The sequence below is a fragment of the Chiroxiphia lanceolata genome, chromosome 17 (assembly GCF_009829145.1).
Source record: "Chiroxiphia lanceolata isolate bChiLan1 chromosome 17, bChiLan1.pri, whole genome shotgun sequence".
NCBI lineage: Eukaryota > Metazoa > Chordata > Aves > Passeriformes > Pipridae > Chiroxiphia > Chiroxiphia lanceolata.
In genome coordinates, this window is record NC_045653.1 from 6,429,970 (window position 1) to 6,457,153 (window position 27,184).

The following is a 27,184-nucleotide window of genomic DNA, read 5'->3' on the forward strand; positions in this document are numbered from 1 at the left end:
TCCATCAATTAATATTTCGCAAAGCCTTGCAAAATAATCACCTCTTCAAGCAAGAACTGAGAGCACCACACTGTTACTGCAGCCCAGCAACCTCCATTATTTCTGGCTGCTCCTAAATCGGAGGAGCTACATATTTAAACCAGGAAGGGGCCAGTTTTATCAGAGGTGACTCTTGTGGTCACTGAACAACTAAATAAACATGGGCATCACTTCCTCGTGGCCCTGTGCTCCTCGTGTGCTCCGTGGTGCTTTTCTGCTCTGCTTTCCTCCTCACTGCCCTGTTTCTAATTTCCATGGCAGGATAATTCCCAAAGTCAAAGTCATCCATCTAGCTGACCTCCTCGGAGGGCCTATATTTGTGATGCTATTAAAAGATGTTATGAAGAGACGAGCAGTCCCTCTTTCCAGGACATAGTATTTATAGCATGCCACTAACAGGTAACCCATGTAGAGTCACCAGAGCCCCTCTCTGATGGATTGCTGGTGTACTTGGCAATATTTGCACGTTCCTGGAAAAGGAGAACTTGGGAGCTGCCGAAGGCAACCCCAGGGCCCAGTGCCAGGCAAAGTCAGCCCTCACTGCAACTGCACATTGCCTGGAAAACAGGCTGGTGTGACATTCCCATGGCACGAGGCACGGCCACGGGGCAGCAGCTCAGGTTGCCCGTCTTCAGGAGCGGATTCTGGAGAGTCTTGGCAGAATTTCAAGCATCTGAAAGACTTTCTGTGAAACCAGCTTTCCTGGGGAAAACCAGGGGTCTGAGCCACGGTGGGGCAAGTCGGGTTATTCTGTGCTGAGCCACCTGCAGCTGGAGGGGACATCCCTGGGCGGTGGGGTGTGGGCGCAGGAGGGCGGGCGGGCGCTGCCACAGCGCTTCCCGCAGCCCGGGGCGCTCCCGGGCGGTGCGGGGTGGATGCGGGGTGTGCTCAGCGCTGGTGCGGCGCGGTGCGCTCCGAGGGGACGGGCGGGGCGGAGCGGAGCGCTCCGGGGTGGAGCAGTGCGGGGCGCTCCAGGGGCGGTGCGGGAGGCGGTGCGGGGCGCTCCAGGGGCGTGCGGGCACTCCGCTGAGCGGTGTGAAGCGGTGCGGTCGCTCCGGGGGTGGTGCGGGGTGGAGCGGTGCGGAGCGCTCGGAGGGGCGGGCGGGGCGGGGCGCTCCAGGGCCGGTGCGGGGCTCTCTAGGAAGGGGTGCGGGCCGGTGCGGGTCACTCCGGGGGCGGTGCGGGTCTGTCCGGGGGGCGGTGCGGGGCGGTGCGAAGCTCCCCGGGAGGCGGTGCGGTGCTCGGGGGGCGGTGCGGGGCGCGGCTCCGGCGGCTGCTCTCGCCATGCGGGCGGGCTGAGGGGCTGAGCGGCGCGGCCGCCGCTGTCCCGGGGAAGGATGGCCTCCAATTTCAACGACATCGTGAAGCAGGGCTACGTCCGCATCCGGAGCCGGCGGCTCGGGGTGAGTGCCGCCACCTGCCTCGGGGCTTTGCCTGTGGTTCTTTTATTTTATTTATTATTTTTTTTTATCCCGTGCCACTCCTTTGTCCTCCTTTTGCAAACTGAGCTCAGCGCGGAGAGAGGAAACAGAAAGATTGGGGGGGTGGGGGGGGGGGGAGAATAAAGGCACCTAAATGTATCATAATATATAATGTAGATTATTTATATGTAGGTATATATTTTTTTTCCCCGTCTCTCCCGTCAGGAGTCGGGGATGCTGCCTTCTCGCAAGGCTGGGCTGCGCTGCCTCCGCCTCCCGGCGCTCCCTTCGCTCCGAGCGCCCCGGGCTGCGGGGGCCGTGCGGGGCTGGGGGTGCCCGGGGGGCACACGGGGCTGCGGTGGCTGTGCCGCCGGGATTGAGGGTGCAGGGCAGCTCTGGGCAGGGGTGAGGGCTCAGAGCGGCTCAGGTGCTGCTGCTCCTGCTGCAAATTAGGGCTTTATCTTGCGCGAGGCAGGTGAAGACCTTGCGATGTCTTCAAGGCTTTTAAGTTCGTTCGAGTTGCGCAAAATGGAAACCCACAAAGCCCGCTTTAGCTCCGTATTTAATTTTAAACTTATTTTAAGATCGTTCTTTGATTTTTCACGGCGTTTCCCTAGTTTGGGTTGTAGGCACTGGGTATGTCGGTAGTGGCAGGACAGTCCCCCACTGTGTCTGGGATGGGATGTGCTCTGAAATGCTGCTCTGTTCCTCCGGTCCATGAGCTGCTGCTCCCTGAGCGAGCTACCGGAGCCGCTCAGGTGATGGGACTGGCTCCACACCTCCTGTCTCCCTTCGGGAGCCAGAGGGGCTTAAGAGGATGCACCTGGAGGGAGGTTTTGTGTATCCAAAAATCTTTTAATTAGTATATCTGCCTCTGAGAACTGGAAAGGAATTAATTTCTTCTGTTTGCTGAGAACTGATGGGTTGGCAATTCGGAATTGTCCATAGTGTGAGTTTTGCATCAGGGTTTGTTATGGAGAAGTGTGTCGTCCTCTGAAAGCTTTTGCTGGCTCATTGCAATTACAGTTCCATTCTCTTGCTGTATCCACGGTCAGTGACTTCTCTACAGTTTTGCGAACTTGTGTCTCCCTGGCTTTTTTTGAAACAGGAAAGCATTTAAAAGTATCCCATCAGGCTGATTTTTCTCATACGTGGACTTGCAGGCACAGTTCGTTCTGTAGGAACTGTGTGATTCTGTGGCAGATGGAGGACAAGTCATTAGGAGAGGACTTGTAGTAAATTTGGCAGAATTAGTGTATCATGATTACCTTTTCATTATTGGATATATATCAGTGTTCAGTTTGCTCCAGCATAAACGATGAGTAAGATTAAACTGTGATACATCTTTCCATATTGTAATAGAGAAACTCAGTGGACATGTGAATAAGGTGCATCAAACTCAGAGATAGTTGTAAATTCTGTTAATGTTTGTGCCTTTCCTTTTCTAAGGCTTTTCAGACCACTCTGAGGGTGGAGGTGGTTCAATGCCCTCTCAGTATATGTGCATGTACCAGCTGAACACAAAAACAGGGGAGAAATGGATAATGACAGAGAGTGCATGGAAATGGAACAAATGTTAAATGTTTTCTTTGAAAAGACAATTTCTTTATTTCGTCTCATTGCTTCTAATTCCAAAGGTCTGTGTCATTGTCAGTGGCTGGAAAGTGCAAAAGGCATGATGAAAAGTGGTTTTGTGAAGGAATCCAAGAGAAATCCCAGAGAGTTGCTTTGACTGTGGATGTGTTAAAATGAAGAGCCCTTGGCTCTGGGTATTGTGCCCTGACAGCTTTCCTGTGCTGTGGAGGACCTTAGGAGGGCAGGTGGTTGGTGCTGTCACTGCTTTAGATCTGGTACCGGCTGCCTGTGCTATGAGGGAGAGGTGACCTGTTCAAATCCTGCTGCATTTCTTTGGAAATAAATCGTTGGATAATGCTTTTCTCTCCTGGTAGTTTCCAGCCTGGGGTGTTGGCCCATGACTCAAAAACAGAGGGTTGAAATGTGGGTGCAGATTTCTTCCTGTAGCATTTTCTGTGAGCTGCTTAAAAGCCCAGTGCCCTGATTTACAATGCCCAGTTAGAAATGGGGAGTTGTGATTAACCCAAGAAAAATAGTTCAGACATTAAAATACTAACTTTCAAAAAACTTCCCCACGCTGTGAAAACATTAGGAAGAACAATCTCCTCCAGCCTCATGCAGGACTCGTGTTTAATTGAGAAGGATTTCAGTACACCATGTGTGGTGAGGTGTAAGTGGGAGTTGTTAAAATACATTTCCCATTTTGTGGTGGCAGAGCTGTAATCAGTGCATTGTCTGTTCAGACTGAATCCAGCTCTGGGTTAGTCTCTGTAATACTATGTAATTCCATCACCAAGGGAACTGGGAGCAGAGCTTGTGTCTGGAAATTATCTCAAGAAAACGACTTTTCTGAATAACTGGGGTGCAGGTGCTTCATTTGGAAAGGAAGGGGTGCCGAGAAGCAGCTTGTTCAAATCCAAAGCTCTTTTAAAAGAAACATGACAATTCTGGCAGACCCTACTTTGTAATTTCAAGATTGAAATTAGGCTAATTAGTTTTGTACCTGAACTCTTTTCTGCGCACTTTAAATATGTAAATTTAATTTAATATTATTTAATAGAATAGTTTCCATAGCAACATTTGTATCACATGTGTCTTCTGCAGAGCCAAATATATTCAGGAGAAAGCTCACTCTTTCTGATTCTTTCCATCCTTATAGGGAGAAAAATAATTCCCTCAGCCAATGGTCTCTGTGTGTTATGTCATTAGCAGTGACACAGAGGAGGTTGTGTGCTGGAAAACTGCTGACAGTGGAAAAGCACAACCTTCCAGAGTTCTTTAAAACAGAAAAAATCAGCTTTGCTTTGTGAGAAGTGCTTCTGTCAGTGACCAGCAGCCACTGGACCTGTGTTTTGGGAAAGAAGACACTTGTGCTTTTGCAGTCACATCTCAGCTGATTAAGTGCTTTATATCTATATATGAAGCAGGGGCTTTGTTTTGTGGCTTCTGGATCTAAAAAGGCTTTTTTTTTTAGGTTATGATTTTCAAATCATGTCTCTCTCTGTGGTACAGATGTGACCTTTCTGAGAGGGAGTAAGTTATGGAGATGTTTCCTCAATGAAAAAAGTAGTTCTTGTCTTTCCATTTTTAGGTTGGGTGGATGTGCACTGCTTGTTAACATGCTTGAGCTTTCATTTTAGGTTGGACTGGCTCAACAAAGTGTACAAATAACAATTAAAAATCAAAAGAGGAACAAATCTGTGAAATAGATGCTCTTTAAAACACTGGTGAGCCTGAAGAGCTTTACAAGGAAAAATGCACTTGATATTCTTCATTGAGATGCCAGCAGCCCACCTCCCTCATGGGCTGGGAGGGTCCCACTGGTCTGTGCTGGTTCCAGTCCCACACTTTTACTGAACTCCCTGTTGTTAAGGTTTAGTTTTATTTCCCGTGTCCACACCTAAACCCAGCTTTGCTGGAAGCCACCTGTCAACTGGAGCAAGACTGTGGAGCACAGAAACTGCTCTGAGGGGACCCTCTGCTGCTGCTGTTGAGGTGTGGGCAGGAGGAAGTGCTGGAGGCTCCAAGGGACAGCAGGTGACATTCCCAAAGCCTGTTCCTCGGGATGCAGGCAGCACTGCTGGGATGGTGCTGTGGCACCAGGAGGGTGCTGGCTGTTCTGTGTGCAGGGCATTTGAAGATGGTGCCATTCCCCTTGGAAGACCCTGTGGAGTTTGCAGGCATTTGTCCTGTCCCTGCCTCTTGATGTATGGGGCACTGCTGGAGCAAGATGCCGTGGGCTTGGCTGTCAGCTCCGAGTTTCTGGAATGCCAGCAGCACACCCCGAGTGTCTCGTTGCATTAAGTGTGAGGTTCTGTTGGTGTCAGAGGGAAACAATCTCCTGGAGGAGCAGCAACTGCCCTGAGCTGTCTCTGCAGCTGAGAGCAAAATAGTGCTGATCAAACAGAAGGGCCTCAGAACCAGCTGAGATGGGCTGGTGGCCAGCAGAGATGTCTCTGCTAAGGACTTGTTCATGTTCACAGCTATACCAAGCCTTGTAGAGTCTGGTTTGGCTCTGCACAATTCTCAACTGACCAGAAAATATTGGCTTCCAGAAACATTCTCTCTGACTTGCTTGGAAAATAGGTGTCTTTATAGAGTTTGGCTGTGGTGACTTATGTGTTGCTGCTTTCCAGGTGGGAGAGAGCACCTTTCTGAGCATTCCTTAAGAGGAGACCAATGGGACAGTATTTTTTCTCCCAGTCTTGTGTGAAAGTATTTCCATTGTATCCCCATTTCTCAGAGAGCATCCCCATTAAACTCATCAGTGTAACCAGTTTATCAGAATGTGATCTCTGTTCTGTGTGCTGTGGTGTTTGAGCTGACGTGGTACAAGGTGGCTCAAAGCTCTGTGTGTGCACTGAGTTACTGAACAATCTGCCAGAAGAAATCCCATTGCAAGGATGGGCAGCATCTTTTAAATTTTTGAGGTTTAAAAATAGTTGTGGAGCCATCTACAGTAGTTTGTGCTCTTGTGCTCTTCCCTCTTGTCACAAACTTCTCAGTGCTGAAGCAATGTTTATCTGTCTTGCTAATGACTCTTAAAATATCTTTATTCTGGAAGGCTTTTGATATATTCTGGAAGACTTTTCATATAAGAGGTCTGTGCCATGATCCCATATAAACCCAGGTTGAAATAAGGAATGAATTACGGTTAAAAATTTGAATATGCAGTTGTTTGTATATTTATTTCATTATAAAACAAAACAAGTGCAACAGTTGTGATGCTTTCTGCCCTTCTCTTTAACACTGAAACTATTTCTGCTCCCTGGCTATTTTTAACACGTTTCTTCAGCTTGTCTTTCTCTTCATTTCATGGTGGAATTGCAAGAACTGGGGCTGTAAAACAACTTTGGCTCTCACAGATGTAGCAGGAGCCTTCCCAAGCCTCACAGGTCTATAAAAGCAGAATAGGAAATGCTGAAATAATTTGAAAATTAAGGTGACCTGTATTCTGGAAGAGGACAAAAGTTTCTCCCTTTACAGAAAGCAGAGTTATTAAAATTAGAAAAGTCCAGGACAACATGTGCTGCTGCATCAATATACATAGATTAGTGTTGCTGCCTGCCTGAAGTGCTTAAAACAAACAGTCCTGGCAATTTGTTGTTGGTTAGAAAAGCCTTACAAAACATTTATCTCTCTAAAACATATACTGTCACTAACTAGACACACTGGATGTTTACAACCCAGAGAAACAATCTGAACACTAAGACTAATGTGCAGAACTCTCAAAATTGGACATTATTAACAGGCAGCCTGATTTATTACATTACTGCCATGATTTTATGAAGGTATTTCCTGCACATGGAGTTCTGGGAATGTGCTCCACAAGTTTGCATTACTATCAAGTTATTGCAGGCTATTAAAACGACTCTTTTGGGAGGATCCATTGACTTTTATGGAGCTGTGCAAAGAGCTAAATGTCTGTTCCTAAAAACGCGGGTCTGCAGAGACTCCTTGATCTGTTTGTCAGAGAATAAGGAAGGACAGAGGGGTAAAGTGAGATTTTTTTTTTTTTTATACCTAGCAATCTGCTTCTTGTACCTCTGTCTGGAGAAGGAAGTGCTGTAATAGATTTTTGCAGAATCCTGTCCCATGGGGCACCTTCCACTTTGCACTTGGGGGATGAGGCACAGAGCTGTTCTCGCAGCCCTATCTGTTTAACAGCACTTCTAATTAAATCCACAGCCTGTGCTGGGGTTGGCTGGAACCCCATCTGCTGGAGGCACCTCCTTGTTATGCAAGGAATGATCAGCCTCATCTGTCTGTTAGAGAGGGTCCTCCTCGGGAATTTGGGCTGGATCCAGGAAAAGGGATCTGAGCACCCCACGTGAGGGTTAGTGGGGTTTGAGCAGCTGAAGCCCAAGAGTGCAGTTCTGCCACGGCTGGTGTTTGTCCATGGGTGTTTCCTGAGGACATGGAGATCAGCCATTGTCCTCCAGGGTGTCAGTCATGGCACACACCAGGTTGTCCAGCCTCTGGTGTGTCCCTGCAGTCCTGCCTAGGGGGGATTCTGTCATAATCCTCTGATGGATTTCCTGGGATCAAATATGTAGAATAAAGTTTTAAATGATGGCTTTCACCACCTTTGCTAAAGGTGGACAAACTTCTGCCCAGACATCTGGCAACAGGGCAGTCTGGAGAGCTGAAGATAAGCTGAGCTCAGCCCAGACCCTCCTCCTTCCTGCTGCTCCTGCAGGGCCCTTTCCTGCTGTGCTGGGGCCCTGTGGGACAGGGATCCAGCCTGTCCTCAGTGCCCTCACTGATGGGGCAGCGTCAGTTGGTTTTTTGCAGCTCTCCAATCAATCTCCAGGGGGATGGAAGGAGAGAAATCAGCAGTTGTGCTTCTGGAAGCAACTGCATTGGTGGCGTTGACCTCAGAAGTACAAGGATCACTTTAATATACAGTAGATACAGTTTGTGTGGGTGCCTGTGTTCTGGACACAGTTTAACACTGATCTGAACCACCTGAACCAAATTCAGGTAAGTCCTGAGCCTAGTGAAGTTTGGGAAGTCAAAATTAATAGTGATTGGGTCTCTGGTGAAAGATGTGGCTGCTGGAACTGCAGCAGTGGAATTGTTCCCTCTTTAGGATGAACCTTCGTGAGGACAGAAACTGGATCTGTGCGTGTCCAGTTTCTTTGCTCGATGGGTCTGACTGGCCCAAAATGTCTTAATCACATCAGAGGGAAGGAATGTGGTGTTAGAGGTGTCCTCCAACACAGAAATAGGGCACTCTGGCCAATCCCTGGTAGGACTTTGTAAGGCTTTAGTCTTCAGCTTGTGACAGGAGGGAGCTGATACTGCCACAGTTTTGTAGCCCATTGCATGTTCCTAGGAAATATTTCAGTGGAGTAACGTGAGCAGTGCTCAAATACTTCTGGATTAATTAAAAAACTCAAGGAATAAAAGTTTCTTAGGTTTCTAGACTGCCTGCTTCTTACTTTGATTAATGCTTTACTGGCAATATTAAACTTCCACCTGAAATGAGGAGGATGTTAATCTTTATGTATTTCAGTATGGACAGTGGCCATATGAAAGATTGAAGTGGGAAAATCCAAGAGTTTTGTGCTATGGACTGTTCCTCAGGAAGCATATAATTTAATCTTATTGCATATATTTGTTTTAGGACTAGATGGGAAAAACCTCTGCTTCATGCTTAGGAGTTTGGAAAAACCTCTGTGTAAAGTTTAGGACTTGTCCACTTCAGCAGAAACTTTCGATTGTCAATAGCTGAAAAGAGATGAAGCTTTCATGGTTTTCTATTCCTGGTTTTAATTAAACTGACTTCTGTGGAAACTTCATTGAGAAGATTGGTGTGGAACGTTCCAAATGACATATACTTTTTACAAGTTCTGCATAGCACTGTTGCTGTGAAACCCTGTGGGAGGAGAGGTAAAGTGGGGGAGAGACAATCTGCAGGACTAGAACCATATGGTTGGAGAGATTGGTGCTTGAATAAGCGTGCCAGGAAGTTAATATGAGGATTTTGGAGCATGAGCTGTGAAAACTGGAAAGAAGAATGATGTAAGGCTGGGGGAGGGGGTGAGGAGAAGGAAAACTTGTCTGCCTGTATCTCAATTTGAAGCAGCTTTATTAATAAAACTCTGGTGTTTTATTAACACCTATGCAGCTCCTTTCAATCTGGAAGCCTCGAGACAGGGAAAAACTGAACAGATTTCTCGTGCACCAACTTGAACCTGCAAGATATTAAACCCACTGGAAATTCATAGTTTTAGCAAACTGTTAAATAAGGTGTTAGAACATATTCACAGATATTAAGATTTCTTACTGCTTGGAACTTGTCAGAGGCAGCAGGGAAAGGATCCAGAACATTGCTTAGAAAGTTTGAGCTTTATCCTTGAGCTGACAAGGGGAAGAATAAGCAGTAAATGTTATTCAAGCCTAATGCAGCTCCATCTGGTTACTGCCACAGGGTCTGTGGGCAAGTCCCCTTTGGATCCCCTCTGTTAGTGGGATTTGAGTCCAAGGCAACAGGGATATTTATGGGGTTACCTCAGGAATTGAAGCAAAGAGGTTGGGTTGGAGAAAGGTGAGCAGTGCTTGTCATTTGGGCACGTTGCAGGACCAGGGTGCTCAGCACTGTTCTGGATGAGTTACAGGGAGGTTTGGCAACTCACATGGTGCAATTACATTTTGGTTTTCTCCTAAGGTATCCTGATTTTTGCCTTGTGGAAATAGGATGGAGAAGCGAGGGTCCTAATTTGGTTCCAAAAGAACCCACCAAAATCTAAAAACCTAAGAACTATTCCTCTTTTTCTGCAAGAGATTATGCAGATCATGATTTGGAGTATGAAATTCCTGGTTTGATGGTGGCCCATTTAAGGAGCAGGAGCAGCTTTTCTGGTTCTTTCCAGCATGTGTTTTCTGATAAATTACCTTCCACATTCTTCTTTGGAAGATGGGCTTAGTTTGTGAAGCAAAACAATGACTAGTAAACAAGTGGTTCTTATCCACTTGCTATCTTGTTCTAAAGGTGTTTTATTTTAAGAAGTTGAATGCAAACCTGATCAGAACACCCTTTTTTCTTCTGCTTTTATCTCAGACACTTCCCTGATCTGCCAGTTGCGGGTCCCAGTTCTCCTCTTCCCTCTTTGCTGTTCCTTTGGTAGGTGAAAGTCTCTGTGGTTCCTGGGGGTAACTCCACCAGCTCCACACAGAGAAGGGTATGTCAGGAATGATTGTAAAGGCAGTGAAAGAAGAAGAAAACCCAATTATAAACAGGTGAAATTTAGTCTTTGGTGATTTGGATGCCTTTTCATCATCAATTGATTTCACAGTGTGAAGGTAATTCTCCTGCTGGTGCATGTGGCCATTGCCCTGAAGTTGCATCAGTGATAAATTAACATTTTGCAGTGTTTGTGGAAACACTTGAAAGAAAGCAACAGATGCAACGTCTGCTCCTGAGACTGACATCTTAATTTGAGACTGACATCTTAATTTGATGTTTGTGTAGTTTTAGGTATACCATGGAAAATGATGGACTGTTTCTATTATCTTTTTGTCTGACTTCATCAAGTGCTGTCAGAAATACCAGTGGAAGTTCGAGCTATTGGAATGAGTAGTGCTTTTCTTTCCTTTACTGAAAGTAATGTAACTTGTTTCAATTCAGAGGATCAATAGGGCAAAATCAGTGGTATTTTTCCCCAGTAACGATAATGTAGGAGGTTAAATTGCCCCTTTACTTGCCAAGTAATGTTTGTCTGGGGAACTATCAATGCCCTGTGGTTGGCAAAGGAAAATGTCCTCTTAATGCTCTCACTAATGTCTCCACACGGTGAGGATGGATGTTAACTGATTGTTCTGAATTAATGCATCCCATTGAGTGGCAGACTCTTGGCACGGTGCTTATGGTCAAATATAAGTGGCTATTCTCTGTTAAATGAAGTAGTGCAAATTAAGACTGTGCTTTTATAGGCACTTTTAATGTAGCTTTTTTGAGGATGATGTCTGCCTAAATGTGAGTGAACTCTTGAACTCTTTCTTTAATTCGTGCTGCACAGCTGGGACATGAGAAATTAATTCGAGTTGGGTTTGTCCATTTGAACTAATGTGGAGATTGGCCTGAGCAAATGCAAGAGGACTGCAAGAGCCAGTGGAAAGCTGAAGTCTACAGGGAAATATTGGCTCTGGAATCCTCGTTTTAATCTGTTGGTTTTTAAAGTAAATATTATTCTGTCCCTCCTAAACTCAAAACGAAAAAAAACCAATAATAAACAAACAACCCCCTCCTCCCCAGCCTCAGCTGCAGCTTTCCTAGAGAACTGACTGAATTTTGGTTTTAAAATATTGGGCAAACTGGTGACATGTTCATCTGGTTGTTAGCTATAAAACTTGTGGCAGATCCTGCAGGATCATCAGTTCATGCCCAGGATGGACTCCAGCTGCTGATGCCAGGCCCTGTGGGATCTGCTCTTAGATCCCTCTGTGCACCTGCCAGCAGGAATTCAGGATACAGAATCCCAGGATGGGTCAGGCTGGAAGGGCCCACAGAGGGTCACCTGGTCCGACCTCCTGCTCCAGCAGGGCCATCCCAGAGCACATGGCACAGGATTGTGTCCAGATGGTTCTGGAACATCTCTGGCAAGGAGACTCCACACCCTCTCTGGTCTCTGTTCAGTGCTCGGTCAGTGCACAGGGAAGAAATTCTTCCTCATGTCCAGGTGGAACTCTCTGGGCATCAGTTCCTGCCCGTTCCTCGTGTCCCATTGCTGAGCCTGGTCCGTGCTCTGCCCCCTCCCTGCAGGCCCTGACACACATGGATGGGGTCCCCTCTCAGTGTTTCCCCTCGAGGCTGCACAGCCCCAGCTCCTCAGCCTTCTTTTGTCACAGAGATGCTCCAGTCCCTTCATCATCTTTGGTGATGAATCCAGGAGCTCCACGTCTCTCACCCTGAGGAGCCCAGGACCGGACACAGCACTCCAGATGTGGCTCACAGGGCTGAGCGGAGGGTCAGGATGCCCTCCCTGACCTGCTGGCAGCCGGAGCACTGAAGTGCTTGTAAAAGGAAATACATTTTGACTGCCGGGAGCTTGTCCCCGGAGCAGCTCTGGCCGCAGGATCAGCCCGGTGAGCAGTTTAGGCAAATCAATCATTCGCTGCAATCCTGTAAGGCAGCGCTGAAGTGCTTGTTACCATGATTTAATGGGCTGTAAATCTGTCACTCTTAACAAAGCCCTGTGTTTTGGTGAAGTCCAGCTCGAAGTGACTCACACGGGAGCATTATTTGCTCTTTCATGCAGATTGACTTTGATTTTAAAGCTGATCCAAGCTCCCGAGCAGCTGGGGGAATGACCTGTGACTGGATGGCTTTGATGTCAGGATTGAAAGGGAAGTGTGGAAGGAATGAGATAAGTTTACCTTGTGCTGAGACAATACCTCGAGACTTGAGGTGTCTGGAGGGATGGCAGATACTCTGTTTGTTACAGAAAAACCTGTGCTGCTTTCTGAAGCTTACAGGTGAATTAATTGGTGAGCAAAGAATGACAGCAGGCCGGAACTGGGCAGTTCTCCCCATCTGTCGGTCAGGGGGCTCGCAGGGCATTTGTCACCCTTGGCTCTCCAAGCAGCACATAACAGGCATCATTAACCCAATTTTGCAGGTGGGCAAATGGCAACAGGTACAGCTGAACTGTTCAAGGATGGGGAAACTAAAGCCCTTTTCCTACGTCTGGCTTTGGATGTTGGCAGCTTACTGCTGAAGGAATTACTCTGCCGAGATAGAGGCTTAATTCATGTGCATTTTCTGCCTTTTTTTGGTCTGCTTATGTGTAAAGTTACAAGTCCCACTCTGAAATACAAGTCCAAGTCTGGAATGCAGCTCCCACAAATGAGTGTATGCTCTGGAGTGCAGTGAAAGCCTGTTGCTGGGAGTTTGTGAGCAAGTACAGTTCGTCTCCAAGTCCCATCTGTGCCTTCTGAGGAGACATCCCACTGCCATGGCTTTAGCAGGTGAGCTGTGTCCTTGGCAGAGCTGTGAGCTGCTGTTACCCAGGGTTACCGTGTGTGCTCTGCAGCCTCTTCCATCTGATGGGCTAATTAGTGAGCTCTGGAAGTGTTAATGAGCTGCATCAATGCCATTTTCCCCCTATAGCCCGTGTAATTAAAGTAACCAAGTCAGATGTTAGTGACAAAAAAAAAAGAAGAATCCCAAATCATAATTCATCGTGGTCATTGTAAATTATTCTGCAGTTCCCTAATTCGGACAGGATATTAATGCTGTTGATTCCCAGGATTTGTGCTGATGGCCTGACCCAGCAGGACACATCCAGCTGCACATCCAGCTGCTGCCAGCATGAGCTGGCTGCACAGAGTCAGCCTTTAGCCTGCAGTGGAGCCTTTACTATTTTTTTCTTCCTAGTTACAGTCCTAGGCTGATTTTCTCCTATCCAGTTTCATGCCTAGAATTAACTGTGCCCATATAAAGCTTAGCAGATGTTCAAGGAACCAAATCAGATACTTAGCTCCAGCCTGGCTGTTTTTTTTAAGCTGTCACTGGCAAGAGAAGGTTTCTGCTGTAAATGCTTCTTGGCTCTTTTTTTGGAATGGCTCTTCTCTAATGGCCTTACAGAGCTCAGAATTATAACCTTTTCTGTGTAGGATTTAAAAAAAACCCAACAAACTGGCAGTCCTATACTTTAAAGGCTATAGGTCCATAAAAAAGGGCCTGGAAGTGGAAGGATACTTCAGCTAATGCTTTCTCTAATGATACTGCATCCAACTCATCATTTTTGCAGGGAGAGCAGATGGAGGTTGAAGTCTCACTTTCAATGTCTTTTAGGTCCTGAAATTCTAGACAGGCACTAGAGAAACTGAGAAATAGTCAGGTTCTGTATTGCCCACATCAAACAGCACAACTGCTTATCCTTTTCGTCTCCTGTCTAGTTTATTACACAGTGTCATTTATTTACACATTAGTTTATCAACAAGTGAGTTGCACGTGAGGAGCACCTGCCAGTGCAGATTCAAGGCACTGAGCAGAGGAGGGAAAGAAATACTCCTGTGCAGAACTTGGGGATAAGTTGGGGGATAAGCCAGGTCTAAATCCAAGCCCTGTTGTCCGAAAGACATATTTCTTTATCAGCTCTCAGTGCCCAGTTCCAGGTACCAACCTCCTGGGTGTCCCATGTTCCTGGAGCCCATTCCCTGCCTCTGGAAGTCCCTGCAGGGCTGTTTGCAGTTGTCTCCCCTGCCCTGTCTGGACTGAACCATAGAGTCCTTCCAAAGCACTCGAAAAAAGATTGTATATCAGAGAGATTTCACTGGTAAAGTGATTCATCACCTGGCCAGGATCTGTAATTAAGATATCTCTGAACTCCAGCCCTCCAACTGCTGAGTGCATCAGCAGTTTGAAGGGGTGCATTGCTTCTAAACTGCAGTATTGACAGTTGCACTGATTCACTCTAAAGGGCTCTCATTAGCTCCATTAATTTTTTTTTTTTTAATGAATAATCCTCCAGCAGGCTGGAATATATCAGCAAATTCCTTCTTGTCTTTCTTTTCCATTCTCAGATCTGCCCAAGATGCCAGCAGCAGTTTTGTTGAGCGTTTTCCCCCCTTTTGTCTGAACCAGTGGCTAATGTGTACCAGTTACAGGCAAAACCTGTACAATGCTGCTTGTGTTTCCCTGTCACTGTCCCTTGTCACAGGGCACAGCATGGACACGAAATAAAGCCCAGGCTCCATTACTGAGCTGTGAGATAACCCTGGGTGAGCTGTTCTGCTCACTGTGCTGAGATGCTGCTCCTCAGCACCCTGCATGGCTTGGACAATGTGCCTCAGATCACAGCACACAGACTTCCCTCTCTTGAGGATATTTTGGCAGTAAATCTTGTGTGTGGAGTGAATCTCATGTAATCAGGAAGGACTAAAAAAAAAATAAATAAGTGAGGATTTAGAACAAAGTTGCCTTCTTAGCAGTGTGCCAAGTGGGAATGCATCTGTAGGCTCCCATCCAGCTGTTTGGTGTTTTAAACCAAGGTTGATGGAATGGCTTTGAGTTCTAAGCCTTAAGCTTTAACAAAAATCCCACTTCTGGTTGATGCAATTCCAGGTGGGAGGGAAGAGTTTTTGAAGAAGAAGGGCTGATTAAAATGCCTCATATTTGAGAGCAGCAGGCATCTGTTTTGACCTGCATTAACAAGAGTGAAAGGTGTATAGATTCATAAAGATCTGCCAGGCATTTTTTTTTTGTGCTCTGGGCTTATAGCAAGTTCTGGCCAGTCCCAAAGCTGTATTTTATAACTTGATGAGAAAACTTTGCAATACTGAGCAATATTGTGCATTGTGAACATTCTGAATGTAATCAGAGAGACAAGATTACAGCCTCATTCCCTATTAGCAGCTGTGGATGACTTCCTAGTGGAAAATATTGTTTGTGAAGACTGAATGAGGGGAAGGAGTGAGCTTTATCTCTCCACAAATGTGTTTCTTGGGGGAAGGAGAAATCTAGATGATTTTCTTTAGTGTCCTGGAGAAGAGAACAGCTTGATGTAAACCAACCTTGATTTATGTAGTCATTATAAGCTGATCACAATGAATAATGCAATATTGCTTACTCATAACACACATTAAATGGGTATTCAGGGAAAGGGAAATTGTCTTGTTGCCGAGTGCAGCGATATCTTTACAGACAACACTTGGACAACTTTGCTGCTGATTTTACAAAGCCAGTGATCCAGTCTATGTGTATTGTGTAAGTCCTGCTGAACACAGCTCAGTACAAGGTAGGGATGTGATTCTTTCTAGTGATCTGTCTACTTGTAATAGTTTCAGTTTTAGACTTACATTGTGGTTTTTTCAGAATGAAATACAGCTGAACTCTGCTGTCAGTATGGGGATGAAGTGGGTATGGAGTAAAACTAAGCTGGAAAAACAGAGGCAAGTCACAATCTTATGGAAGAAATAGATTCAGATTAAGTAGCTCTAGTTTGTGAACTCGTGGAAAGATTGTGGGGTCTTCCCTAGGACCACACAGTCCCATTCAGCATCGTACCTGTTGATGCCTAGACCTCTTTACTAGAAAGCAGTACTCCAGCTTTTTGTGAGGAAACAGCTCCCTGATGGAGATCTGCTGCTTCAGACGTGTCTGAGAGGGGGGGATATAATTAAATATATGAGCTGCAATCTGCCTTTGTTGGCACTCTTTCATTTTTCTAGAAGCAAAGCAAAATTCCAGATCCAGTCTCCTCACAGATTTCCTTTGAATTGAAAGTTCTATTTCAGGGCTCTTTTAACTTTTGACTCAGAAGTGAGATATTAAGGCATTTTTAAAATAGAAGAATTAAGACCCAAACCTTTGGCATATGTTGGCTGGTTGCCTGTGTGAACAACTCCCTGTTGGAAGGACCTTGTACCTGGAGCTCCAGCCCACTGGAGACTCCCTGGAAGTCCAACAAAACACTCAAATAATTTTGCATGTGCAACCAAGGTCCTTCAGTGTGTGAGCTTCCTACCAGCCTTGGGTAAAGTGGAGTATTCTTTTACTACAAAAACCCCCCAAGTTAGAAGAGACTGAGAAATTTCTTAAGCTGTTGTGTTGTGCCTTTACTGGATTATCTGTTTCTAGAACTCATCAGAGTCACAGAAAGGTTCCTGGCAATAGCCCAGTGTTTCTGGAAGGCATCCTAAGCTGCATGAGAGAACTTGCAGCGACTGCTTTTAAAAAAGCAAAGTTTGTTTTTATTTGACAGCAAGTTCAGTGTCCCTGTAAATGCAGCTCATTGGAATTCTTTGTTTTAGGGCAAAGTGCAGAAAAACACAACACAGGAATAAAGCAGGGCAGCTTTCCCTGAAGGTTCACTTGTTCACAGAGGAGAAATTTGCCAGATGAGACTTTGTGCTGCTGTTTCTGACCTCTAGATCCCTTTTAAAAAACAAATAAAAGGGATTGTTTGGTTCTGAATTAAAATAGGTTTGCTTTGCCCTAATGTGGTGGAAGCCACATATCTTAGTTTTTAAAAACAGCCAGTTTTAAACCCCCTGCCTCAAAATCTGAAAAATAGCCTCCCCCCATCCAATTTCTAAATATTTGGCTATTTCCAGATACTTTTTTAGATTGATTCCTGAACAAAAGTACTGAGGGGTGGGGTAAACTTGCTTTGGGCTGAAATGCAGATTTTAGTCTCTAAGTTCAAATGTTTTGTTTCTTGGCTGGAATAATTTGTGCTTCATGTATAAAGAAAGACATTTTAGGCACTCAGAAATCCAGCTCTTGGTGATCTTGCTCAGATGAGAGGTGGTGAGGACTGACAGGTCTCCCTCCCCACCCCAGTTTCCAGGACGCTCCAGGGTTTGGGTCATCACGTAGGACAGCAAGACTCTGGTTTCAGTTTCCCTCTTTACATGAGAATATTCTCAAACCCCAGCTGAACCACGAAGCCCAGAAAGCCAGAAGAAATTTTTCCACTTTACTCAGCCAGATACCACCCCTGGAAGTGTCCAAGGCCAGGCTGGACAGAGCTCTGATCAACCTGGTCTAGTGGGAGGTGTCCCTGCCCATGGTGGGGGTGGAACTGGATGGTCTTTAAGGCCCTTTCCAACCCAAACCATTCCATGATTCCATGCTGACCAGTTCCAGCTGAGGTCAGGAGCTCCTTTGCTGCTCCTTTCCAGCACCAGAAGGAACCTGGGAGTGAAGGGCAGGAATCCAGATACTCAGATTGCATCATTCCTTTGAAGTCACTCCTTTGACTTCAGTTGTGGTAATGATTTATAGCAGATGATCTTTAGAGCCAAAAATAGAACTGTCTTGGCCTGACCTCGGACATGGATATTGGATCACCTCCCTGGATTTGGGGTATTGCACTTCATAAACAGTCACATTATTTCCCTCAAGTTTTGGTTTGTCACCTGCTCTGTAAGAATCTGGAATTTTCAGGAGAGACCACAGGGAGTAGATGCTAATTTTTGATACCCAAATCCCGAGTTAGACTTTTTCAGAAGATCTCAAGGGGAACACTTGGTAAGTTTTAGGTGTTATGTAAATGACAGCTATTACTGTTCCCTCTCAGCACATCAGATCCTGAGTTGCTGTTTGAATTATCTAATCACTGTCAGCCCGAGTGGTTGCAGTGGAGGCAATTACAGCAGTACTTTCAACTAATTCCTATTCATGGAGTAGTAGTGAAAGTGTTGATTTGAGGGATAAGTGAGCTCTGTATTCATGATGGAAAAGGCATGATGCTTTTGGGGCGGGTTCTTGTTGCTGCTGTCAAAACAGCATTAGCAACATAAACAGTTCACTGCTGTCTTCAACTTGAGGAAACACTGACAAGTCTCAGCACGTGCTAGACCGTGGTGGCATCAAGGACCTAATTATTGGCTCTGTTTTGTAGCTCATAACAGGGTCATGATGAGCTCCCTGTCTTGGGCACAGCATCATCTCTCCTGTGCATTGACTGGAGGGCTTTCAGGGCTTCTGGGTAGATGCTGCCAAATTGGTTATTCACAGACTCATGGATTGGTTTGGATTGGAAGGGACCATTAAAGGCCACTTAGTCCAATCCCCTTTTTCGCTGTTTTATTTCTGGAGGTTTAAAGCATCATGTAGTTTATGCTCTGTTGAGATGGTGCTGGGTGTTCACCTGAGGGAGCACAGAAATGGGACTGTGCTAATAGCACCCATTCTTGAGGGCTCCACTGCTTCATTTTTGAGGGTGCTAAGTGGGTTTCCAGTGAGGGGGTTTATATTCTTTTAAGTTTGTTTATAGAAGCTCAGCAGAGAGGAGTTAACATCACATCACAAACATCAATGGGATTCCTAACTGTGTGTTCAGACAAAAAATCGTTAATTATCTCAAATCAAAACACTTTGTTCTACTTTAAACTGCTGTTGTGGTGGGATCTCTCTGCCCAGAGATTCCCTAAGAGGAGAAAGCTGACCAGCTCCTACAGAGGAGGAGGAAGCTCAGGGGAGGGACCTCCCTGACCTGCCTTTCCTCCAGTTTGCTCATTGGCATCACAAATGCCATTTGTCCTTTATAGGTTTAGTTACTTGGGTTGTGATGATGTTTTCCTCAGGCTCTGACATAATATTTCAACTCTGGGACTCTTTTCTTAGAGAATTGCTGCAGTGTGGGATTGGAACCAAAACTTGAAGACTGCTGTTTCTGTTGTGGACTGATTTGGCTTTTGCATCCTTGGAAGTACTTACATGTGCCAGGGTTTTTTTGGGGGGTGCTTTGTTTTGCTTTTTTTTTTTTCCCTCAGCTGTGGGGAACAAAATCCTCTGAAGGCAATTGCAGAAAGACTCTTTCAGGAGACGTAGATGCATTTCTAAATTGTGCTTTTGCTGTAAGCTGTCATTGTGGTCAGTGTCTAGTCATTTTTGAACAATTCAATTCAGACCCTTGCATGAAACAGAACAGGTTGAGTGGCCAATAAGCTGGAAAACTGGAAGAAAAGCTTGATAGGTTCAGCTGGTGCCTGGCATGGGAGCAGCCTGTCCATATGTTAAATGTTGGTGCAGCCAAGTGGGCCAGGAGTGTGAGTGCCCACGTGTGAGGCAGGATGGAAAAGCTGGGGGAGAATGATACAGCTGGGAAAAACAGCTAAAAACTGGTGGGAGAAGCGCAGCTAGTCAGCTTTTTGGGTGCAGAAATGAAGTTATAGCTACTTTTTGTGAACATAATTGTGCTGAATATGTTGATTAGAACCTATCAGGGGTTCAGAGGATGAGCTGCCTTGTCTGTAAGTTACCTGTCAGGTGCTGGCTTAGCTGGGGCAGTGAGATGTGTTGATGGGTCTTCATCACTTATCACTGCAGTGGATTTGTGCTGTGAACTACTTGATAATGGCTGGTCTGATTTTTTTCTTTGAAATCACACTGATTTTTGGTGGCAGTTTTGATTTATTTCTAACTTACCAGGTGTTACTTTGGAATTACTGATTAAGTGTGGGCTGTGAACAGTTGGCAAGGCTTATAATTCTTTCCTTCTATACAGGCAGCATGTTAGCAGAGCTGAGAGCCATGGTTTGAATGTAAGAGGATGGTAGAAAGTGCACCACAGTTAAAGAATGGGTGGGAAGATTGCAAGAAATGGTGACAGAAGTTGGAGAGATGAAGTGACTTAATGCTGTAGATGGAAAGGTGTTTTTTCAACCACTCTGCACAGAGTCTGCCCCAAATAACTTGAATATAAATTCAGCCAGACCCTGGAAGCAAAATTCCAGGTGTCAGAATGGTCCTTGGTTCTGCAGATAAACGATCTGCTTCTTCATTACCAGTAATTCAGTTCCTTCCCCCTTTTGTATCCTCAGTTCCCCTTATACACAGAAGACACACAGTGTCACCTCTCATGCCTGTGTGATGGAAGGTCCATTTCTACCTGTCTGCTCAAGCTTTCCTCACATCTCCCTTAGGCATGCAAGACAGGATGCAGGAGCAAATCCACATGGAAAAGTGTGCCACTGTTTCCTAGAAAGCCTTGCATTCATTTGCAAGCACAATTACAGCTCTTCCTTCCAAGCACCTTCCTAAGAATTTCTGATTGTATTATAATTCCAAAGAAATAGGATGTAACTCCCCATTAGCTTAGTTTTATGTTTGCTCTAAGCTACTGAGTTATTAATTGTAGCTCCAGAGCAACAGCTGATTTATGAGTTTAATTCCTGTATGAATACTGGTGATATTCAAGCCATTGCAGATGCCAACTGTACTCTCTTGTGTTTCCAGATTTACCAGAGATGCTGGTTAGTATTCAAAAAAGCTTCAAGCAAAGGGCCAAAGAGGCTGGAGAAGTTCTCAGATGAACGAGCTGCTTACTTCAGATGCTACCACAAGGTAAGACACAAGGTTGTTTCTCAGTTTATTTGATGTAATATCAAGAATAAAACCTCAAGTTTACATGCATTAATTGGGCTGAAAATTGGAACTGTTTTTACTCTCAAGGTCCTAAACCCATTTGTATGTTCCTTCACTCAGTGAACTAGAGGCAGAGTAACTGTTCTATTTTCTGCTTTGTACAAACATCTTGCTAAGTGGAAAATACCTGTATTTTTAAAGCAGCTGTCCTTTCCTCAGGCCTTTAAACCCAGATCTGAAATACTTTGCAATGGCTGCTGCTCTTCATATTTAACTGTAACAGTCATCCAAAGGAACATATGAATTCAAAAAGCTGGGCACTTTAAGGTTCCCATTTTACTGGGATTTTGCATCTGTTGGAAGACAGTACCAGCTACAGACATGAAAGACAACATGCACATTTTTCTTGTAATAATGGTGTGAAAGCCTTTCTTAAATTGATTGGTGTTAAAAGAATGAAGTTTTTCCCTCCAGTCACTTCTCTAGAATTTTGTGCACCTTTCATGTTTCATATTCACCTGAGAATTTACATGTGTAACTCTCCTGGGCATGGAGATGAAAATAAAAAAAGCCTCTAATTTATAATCATTGCTGGCAAAAGTTTAATATATTGGAAGATTAGGAATTATGTGCAAGCTCAGCTTGAGGGTGATCTGTACTTCACTTTGACATACATTTAAGAGGAAATCTTGAGAGAATAGTGAATCTGAATTCAGACTTGTCTGTCTACATGGAATGTGTAATTGATTGGTCATAAAACCTGTGGCTATTTCTAATAAGTCAGGCCCAGAAATAGTTCATTCACATTTACATTTAGCAACTTTCAGAAGTAATGAGTGGTGATTTTCCACTTGATATGTGTGAGGGCTGCACAGTGTGTGAGAGAATTTCCAGCATTTATATTAGTATGACTCTGTCAATTATTGCTGCAAATCTCTGTTTCTTCCATTGTATTAATGCAATATTTTAGCAGCACACACTGACTTGGAGCTCACACTGGGTAATGGATATGAAATCCAAGAGGAATCTAAAAGAGGCTGAACTTTCTTCTCTTCTTTCAAAGAATTCTATAGGTTAGCACATATTTGCACGTATATAACCCATCAGCAGCCTGGATCTGCAGACTAAAGCACCATGGAAAGTCTCATTGGCTTAGAGGGATTTTCAGTTATAAGTCAAGCTTAGTCTGTATTTAACAGTTATTTAATTTGAGACTATTGCTTCTTCTATGAATTTAGTTTCTGGGTTTCTCAAGTAGCTTATTTGACAGGAGTAAACAATGGTCAAACTCCACAGTCAGTCACTGGGAATCGACTCTGTGCCTTAGTGGCTGCACAGATCATGGTTTCTTCCTCTGAAAGCTGTAACAGTGTGTAATCACAGCTGGGATATTAATAGTTATAGACATTAAATCAAACCCTAGTGTTGGCTAAAGTCTTGAGAAACACTGTGAGAGCAGTAAGACATCTTATGCACATATTGTGTCTGGTTTTTGTAGGAATTGTGTCAGCCATAGAATCATAGAATGGTTTGGGTTGGAAGGCACCTTACAGATTGTAGCGGGGAATGGTGGCGAAACTGAAACCAGTGCACTGATGAAAGCTTAGCACAAAAAATTTATTACAAAGAAGTGGCCAAGTAAACAGGAACCCGAGAGAGAGAAAAGGAGGGAAATAAGCTCAGGTGTTGTACTTACAAGGTTGTCTTACCAGCTCCCAGTGCCTAGAATTCCCCTGGGGGTGTCGTCAGGCTCACGTGATAGCGGCCGTCCCTGCAAAAGGCAGCACTGTCCTTCCTGTGAAGCTCGAGTCCCACTCCCAGCACCAGCCATCTGCTTTTTATACAATTAATTGGTGACATCTACCTGGGCAGGTGTGGCCAGCACTGCCCAGCCAGAGGCCTTCGGTCCCTCCCCCTGTTATGCAGGTGACATCTCTTCTGCACACACGTGGGTACCCTGGAATGTCCCCGTGCCCACGTGCTGCACCTCAGGGAGTCTTTCCTGAATGAGTCTGGGGACTTATTTCATCATCCTCCTCTTCACTTTCTCCTTCAAATGCCCTTGAAAGGCCATCAGCCAATAGTGAGGTACTAATTAATTATAGTTCATACAAAATGCTTCCTTCAAGGACTCAGTTCTCGTTTATCAGTGCTTGTTTCCTCATAACTTGGCAGGAAAAGAACAGATTCTCACAAGTGGCTGTGCCAACAACAGACCAAAAAATAGCACTATGTAATTAAGCCCAAATACACAGATATCCAGTTCTGCCATGGGCAGAAACACCTTCCACTAGCCCCGGTTGCTCCAAGCCCCATCCAACCTGACCTTGGACACTTCCAGGGATGGGGCAGCCACAGCTTCTCTGGGCAACCTGTGGCAGTGACTCACCAAAATCTAGGGGATATTTCAGGCAGGAAGAAGATCTGAACCCAAATGTCTCGAGGGGAAGTGGGCAGAGAAATGTTTACCTTTTGGAGGAGTAAAGCACAGCATGGAGCGAGTGTTCCTGACAGCACTGGTTCCAGCAGGGGGAACTGGTAGATTATATCCTAAATCTCCTTTGGGGGCTCATGTGAGGCAACTGGGGTCTGAGTCTGGATATACCCCAGATGATCAGTCTGAGCTTTGATGTTTTTTTGGTGTCTGGCTGAGCTGCCAACTCCAATCACCCCTTCCCCTGAACCTCTCTCTGCTTCAGGGCCCAGGTAGATAGACCCAAATTACAGGGTAATTGCTGAGGTTTCTGCCAGGGGAGCCTGTAATCCTGCTGTGTAATCCAGAGGGATCTCTCTTCCCAGCATCCAGGTGGCCTGGATGCTGTGGATGTGCTTGCTGAGAGGCTGGACAGCGATCTCTGCCCTGGGAATGTTGCCACTGGCATTTGTTCTCCACGTTTATTGCCCCTCTTGGCCACACTGGAATGATACCTCAGTGCTGTGGGGAGGTTGAGATGAGATTGCCTGGGGCAGTGGGGTGTCCCTTCTGCAGTGACTCTGAGGCTCTGCAGTGTCCCTGTTTGTTCCCTGTGATGGAAAGGCTGCTTTCTAGTTGTAAAATCATCAGCTCTCCAAGCAGGCAGGTCCCCGTTTATTTTTAACAAACCTCACTGAAAGGGAGCTAATGAATATTAAACAGCATTTTCTGGGCAAAATGTGTTCACTTACAAAGAGCACAGGTGGATAAAAATGAGTTTCTTTTTTAAATAAGCCTTGTAAACGTGTGAAATTCTAAGGTGGTGAATGATGCAGCTTCTAACAGTGTTAAATATGAGCTGCTGAAAAAAGAGAATGTCAGTGCTGCTCTGTACCCCTCTGGGGATGAACTGATCCTAATAAAAACCATAGTTAATTATTAATAAAACCTCCAGCAAATAACTGAATATGGCAGAGCCTTCAACTATCACTGCTTGTCACCTGCTTTTGATGGTATCAAGGCATCATCCACAGGTCTGGGGTAGTCACTGCTCTTTTGATACATGTTTTGTCAGCAAGAGCAGCTGTTGTGGTAACAGCTCCATGGTGTGGAGAGGCTTTGCTGTGACAACTCTCATTCTGTCACTCCTGGACAGAGGCTGCTGTCACTGTCTGTGACAATGAAGTTAATCCTGCCAATGAGAAGCCCAGCCAGTCCTGTTAACGTGTCAAGTGTCGCTGTGCCATAAACCTGTGCTAATGAATCTGAGGGCGAACGTGGTTCAGTTCTAAAAGATGATGCTGTAGGAGGAAAACCTCACCTACAGATTACCAGTGTTTCAGAAATAATGGTCATTAACTTCCTACCTGGGTTCTGAAGTGGTTCTCAAATGCTGTTGAAAGCAGCATCAAATTTGGAAAACTGAGGAGCCCCTGCTCACCCCATCGATCTCGGGAGAGGTTTAATCCATCATAAAACTGTAAAGGGTAGAAAAAGGAAAATGATGAATGGAGCTAATTTTTCAGTAGCACCTGCCTCCTTCACTGAAGTGTTTCATTCTGTTACTATTTTTTTTTCTATGATGGATTAAAGTGCAAATGTTCCTTTGATTTATCAGTAGAAAGAGGTTGACTGGAGCACTGGGGCTGGTGGCACTGTGGTGGTACCAGTCACTGGGCTGAGATCATCCAGCAGCTCCTTGGCACCTCAATCCATCAAGGTCTGTCCTTTATCCATCTGAATTCTGGATCCCCAGAAGTGTTTCTGAGGCGTCTCAGTGGTATTTTGGAGAGTCCAATTGGTTTGCATTTGAATGCATGATGGATGTATCCTTGTCTGCAGCCCTGCACCAGGGCCTGAACTTGGACATCCTCACCACTGGTGAGGATGAAACAGATGAAACAGAAAAAAAGTACCTTTTTTTTTTTTTATGTAATATTGACCTTTAAATACTTTCTAATTTTGTTCTGTTTTTTTTTTTTTTTTAAGTGGAAAGATTGCCATGTCCTAAAATACAGGTTGTCTGAGAACAGTCATCTGTAGCTTATGAGGAGAACTGGGAATTTGCATACACAAAGCCCACTTAATTCATTGGGTCCCACAAGGGAGAGAAAATAATTAGAACCCAAGCTACAAAATCTATGCAGAGAGTTGCCTTTCAGGTAACTGTCTAGTTTTCACTTGTTAAATGTAAACAAGCAACCACAAATTGCCACATGCTTTAACAATACTGGAGAAAGGAAGAAATTCTAATGTCTCCAGGTTACTTTTTCGACTTTGCAATGTGCCAGAAGAATCCTTAATATTCCAATACAAACCCAGCTAATTGCATAGTGCTGACAGGAATACACCAGTTCCTTGAGGGGATCTTAGTTTTAATCCGATTGTATTAATCTTGCCTTGAAACAGCAGAAGTAATTTAACCAGTCTTTCTGTCTAGTTATGGAATAATCCATTTGGAAAATTGAATTCTGTAATTTGTAACTGTTTTCCAGGCAAAACTGTATCAGTAGCAAATGAAGTGTTTAAAGTATGACCACTCTGCTAATAACTGGCTATTAAACATTTCTTTTAATGAATATCACAGCTTAGCTATGAATGAAGTGTCAAGTTCAAGGCTTTAAAAGAATTAAAGTAACTTGTCAGGATATTTTGGTGTCTTCACTCTAATGCCATGGGGTTCATGGCAAGGCTGTGGGGCAGGTTCGTGTCCTTCCATATGGAAGGACAAACCTTGTGCCTGTGAGGGAAGGAGCAGCCTCTGAGGGTGGTGGAAAAACTGAATCTCTAAATCTGGTGGTTGTTCCTGGCTTTGATTTCTTGGAGTTTTCTTTCATTTCCAAGCCAGTGTTGGGGTTCTGGGCAGTGTGTGCAGTTCTGTGTGTGAGCAAGGGGGAACTCGCAGCTGATGGTTTTTCCCACTGAAGAAATGGAGATATAGGTATGGCTGTACATTTTATTTATATATATATATATACACACATATATATGTTTTAATAAATATATTAAAGCCAACAGGTCAAGGGAGGTGATTGAGCCCCTCTGCCTTGCTCAGGTGAGACCCTTCCTGCAGAGCTGCCTCCAGCTCTGGGAAAGGATGTGGAGCTGTTGGAGTGAGTGCAGAGGAGACACCAAGATGATCAGAGGGATGGAGCAGCTCTGCTGGGAGGAAAGGCTGAGAGAGTTGGGATTGATCAGCCTGGAGAGGAGAAGTCTCTGGGGTGACCTAATGGTGGCCTTCCAGTGCCTGAGGGAGCCACAGGAAAGATGGAGAGGGACTATTTCCAAGGGCCTGGAGTGACAGGACAAGGGGGAATGGCTTCAAACTAACAGAGAGTAGGGTTAGATGGGATATTGGGAAGGAATTCTTGGCTGGGAGGGTGGTGAGGCCCTGGCACAGGTTGCCCAGAGAAGCTGTGACTGCCCCATCTCTGGGAGTGTCCAAGGCCAGGTTGGATGGGGCTTGGAGCAACCTGGGCTAGTGGAAAGTGTCCCTGCCCATGGCAGGGGTGGAACGAGATGATCTTTAAGATCACTTCCACAAACAATTCTGTGATTCAATATAAAATTTTAGTATGGTATTCATATTAGTAAGTTAGATATGTGCAGGCAAATCTTATAAGGAGAACTGAGCAGTAGCATTTTGCATTAAATGTTCCCCTGGGGTATCCTGGGAAATGTTAGATGTATACTCATCATGGGGGCAATTTTCAGTAAGCCAAGACAGAACCAGAGTCCTTAATTAAGATTAAAACCCAGGGTACATGAGAACCAGTAGTATGACAGGTGCGTAGGCAATAAATATACTCCCTTGTGTTGTGTTCTGAAAGGCTCCCCATATTTGAGAATTATGCACTAATTCAAACAATAGCTTGAATGCTAAAGATCGTTTTTAGTAAACTGTGTGTTTGG

At 45.0% G+C, this 27,184-nt stretch overlaps 1 protein-coding gene across 3 annotated transcripts in view; it reads left to right on the plus strand.

The window, feature by feature from the left end:
• The first annotated feature begins 1,282 nt into the window (after positions 1 to 1,282).
• Positions 1,283 to 27,184, plus strand: part of DOK5 (docking protein 5) — a 43,143-nt gene continuing 17,241 nt past the window's right edge. For 2 of the 3 annotated variants that reach the window (XM_032705173.1, XM_032705174.1), the window contains exons 1-2: positions 1,316 to 1,442; positions 20,731 to 20,838. In XM_032705173.1, coding sequence (XP_032561064.1) covers positions 1,377 to 1,442; positions 20,731 to 20,838 — 174 coding nt within the window. In that variant the 5' untranslated portion in view covers positions 1,316 to 1,376. Of the gene's footprint in view, positions 1,443 to 20,730; positions 20,839 to 27,184 lie in introns of all 3 variants that reach the window. The other variant, XM_032705175.1, reaches the window with a different exon arrangement.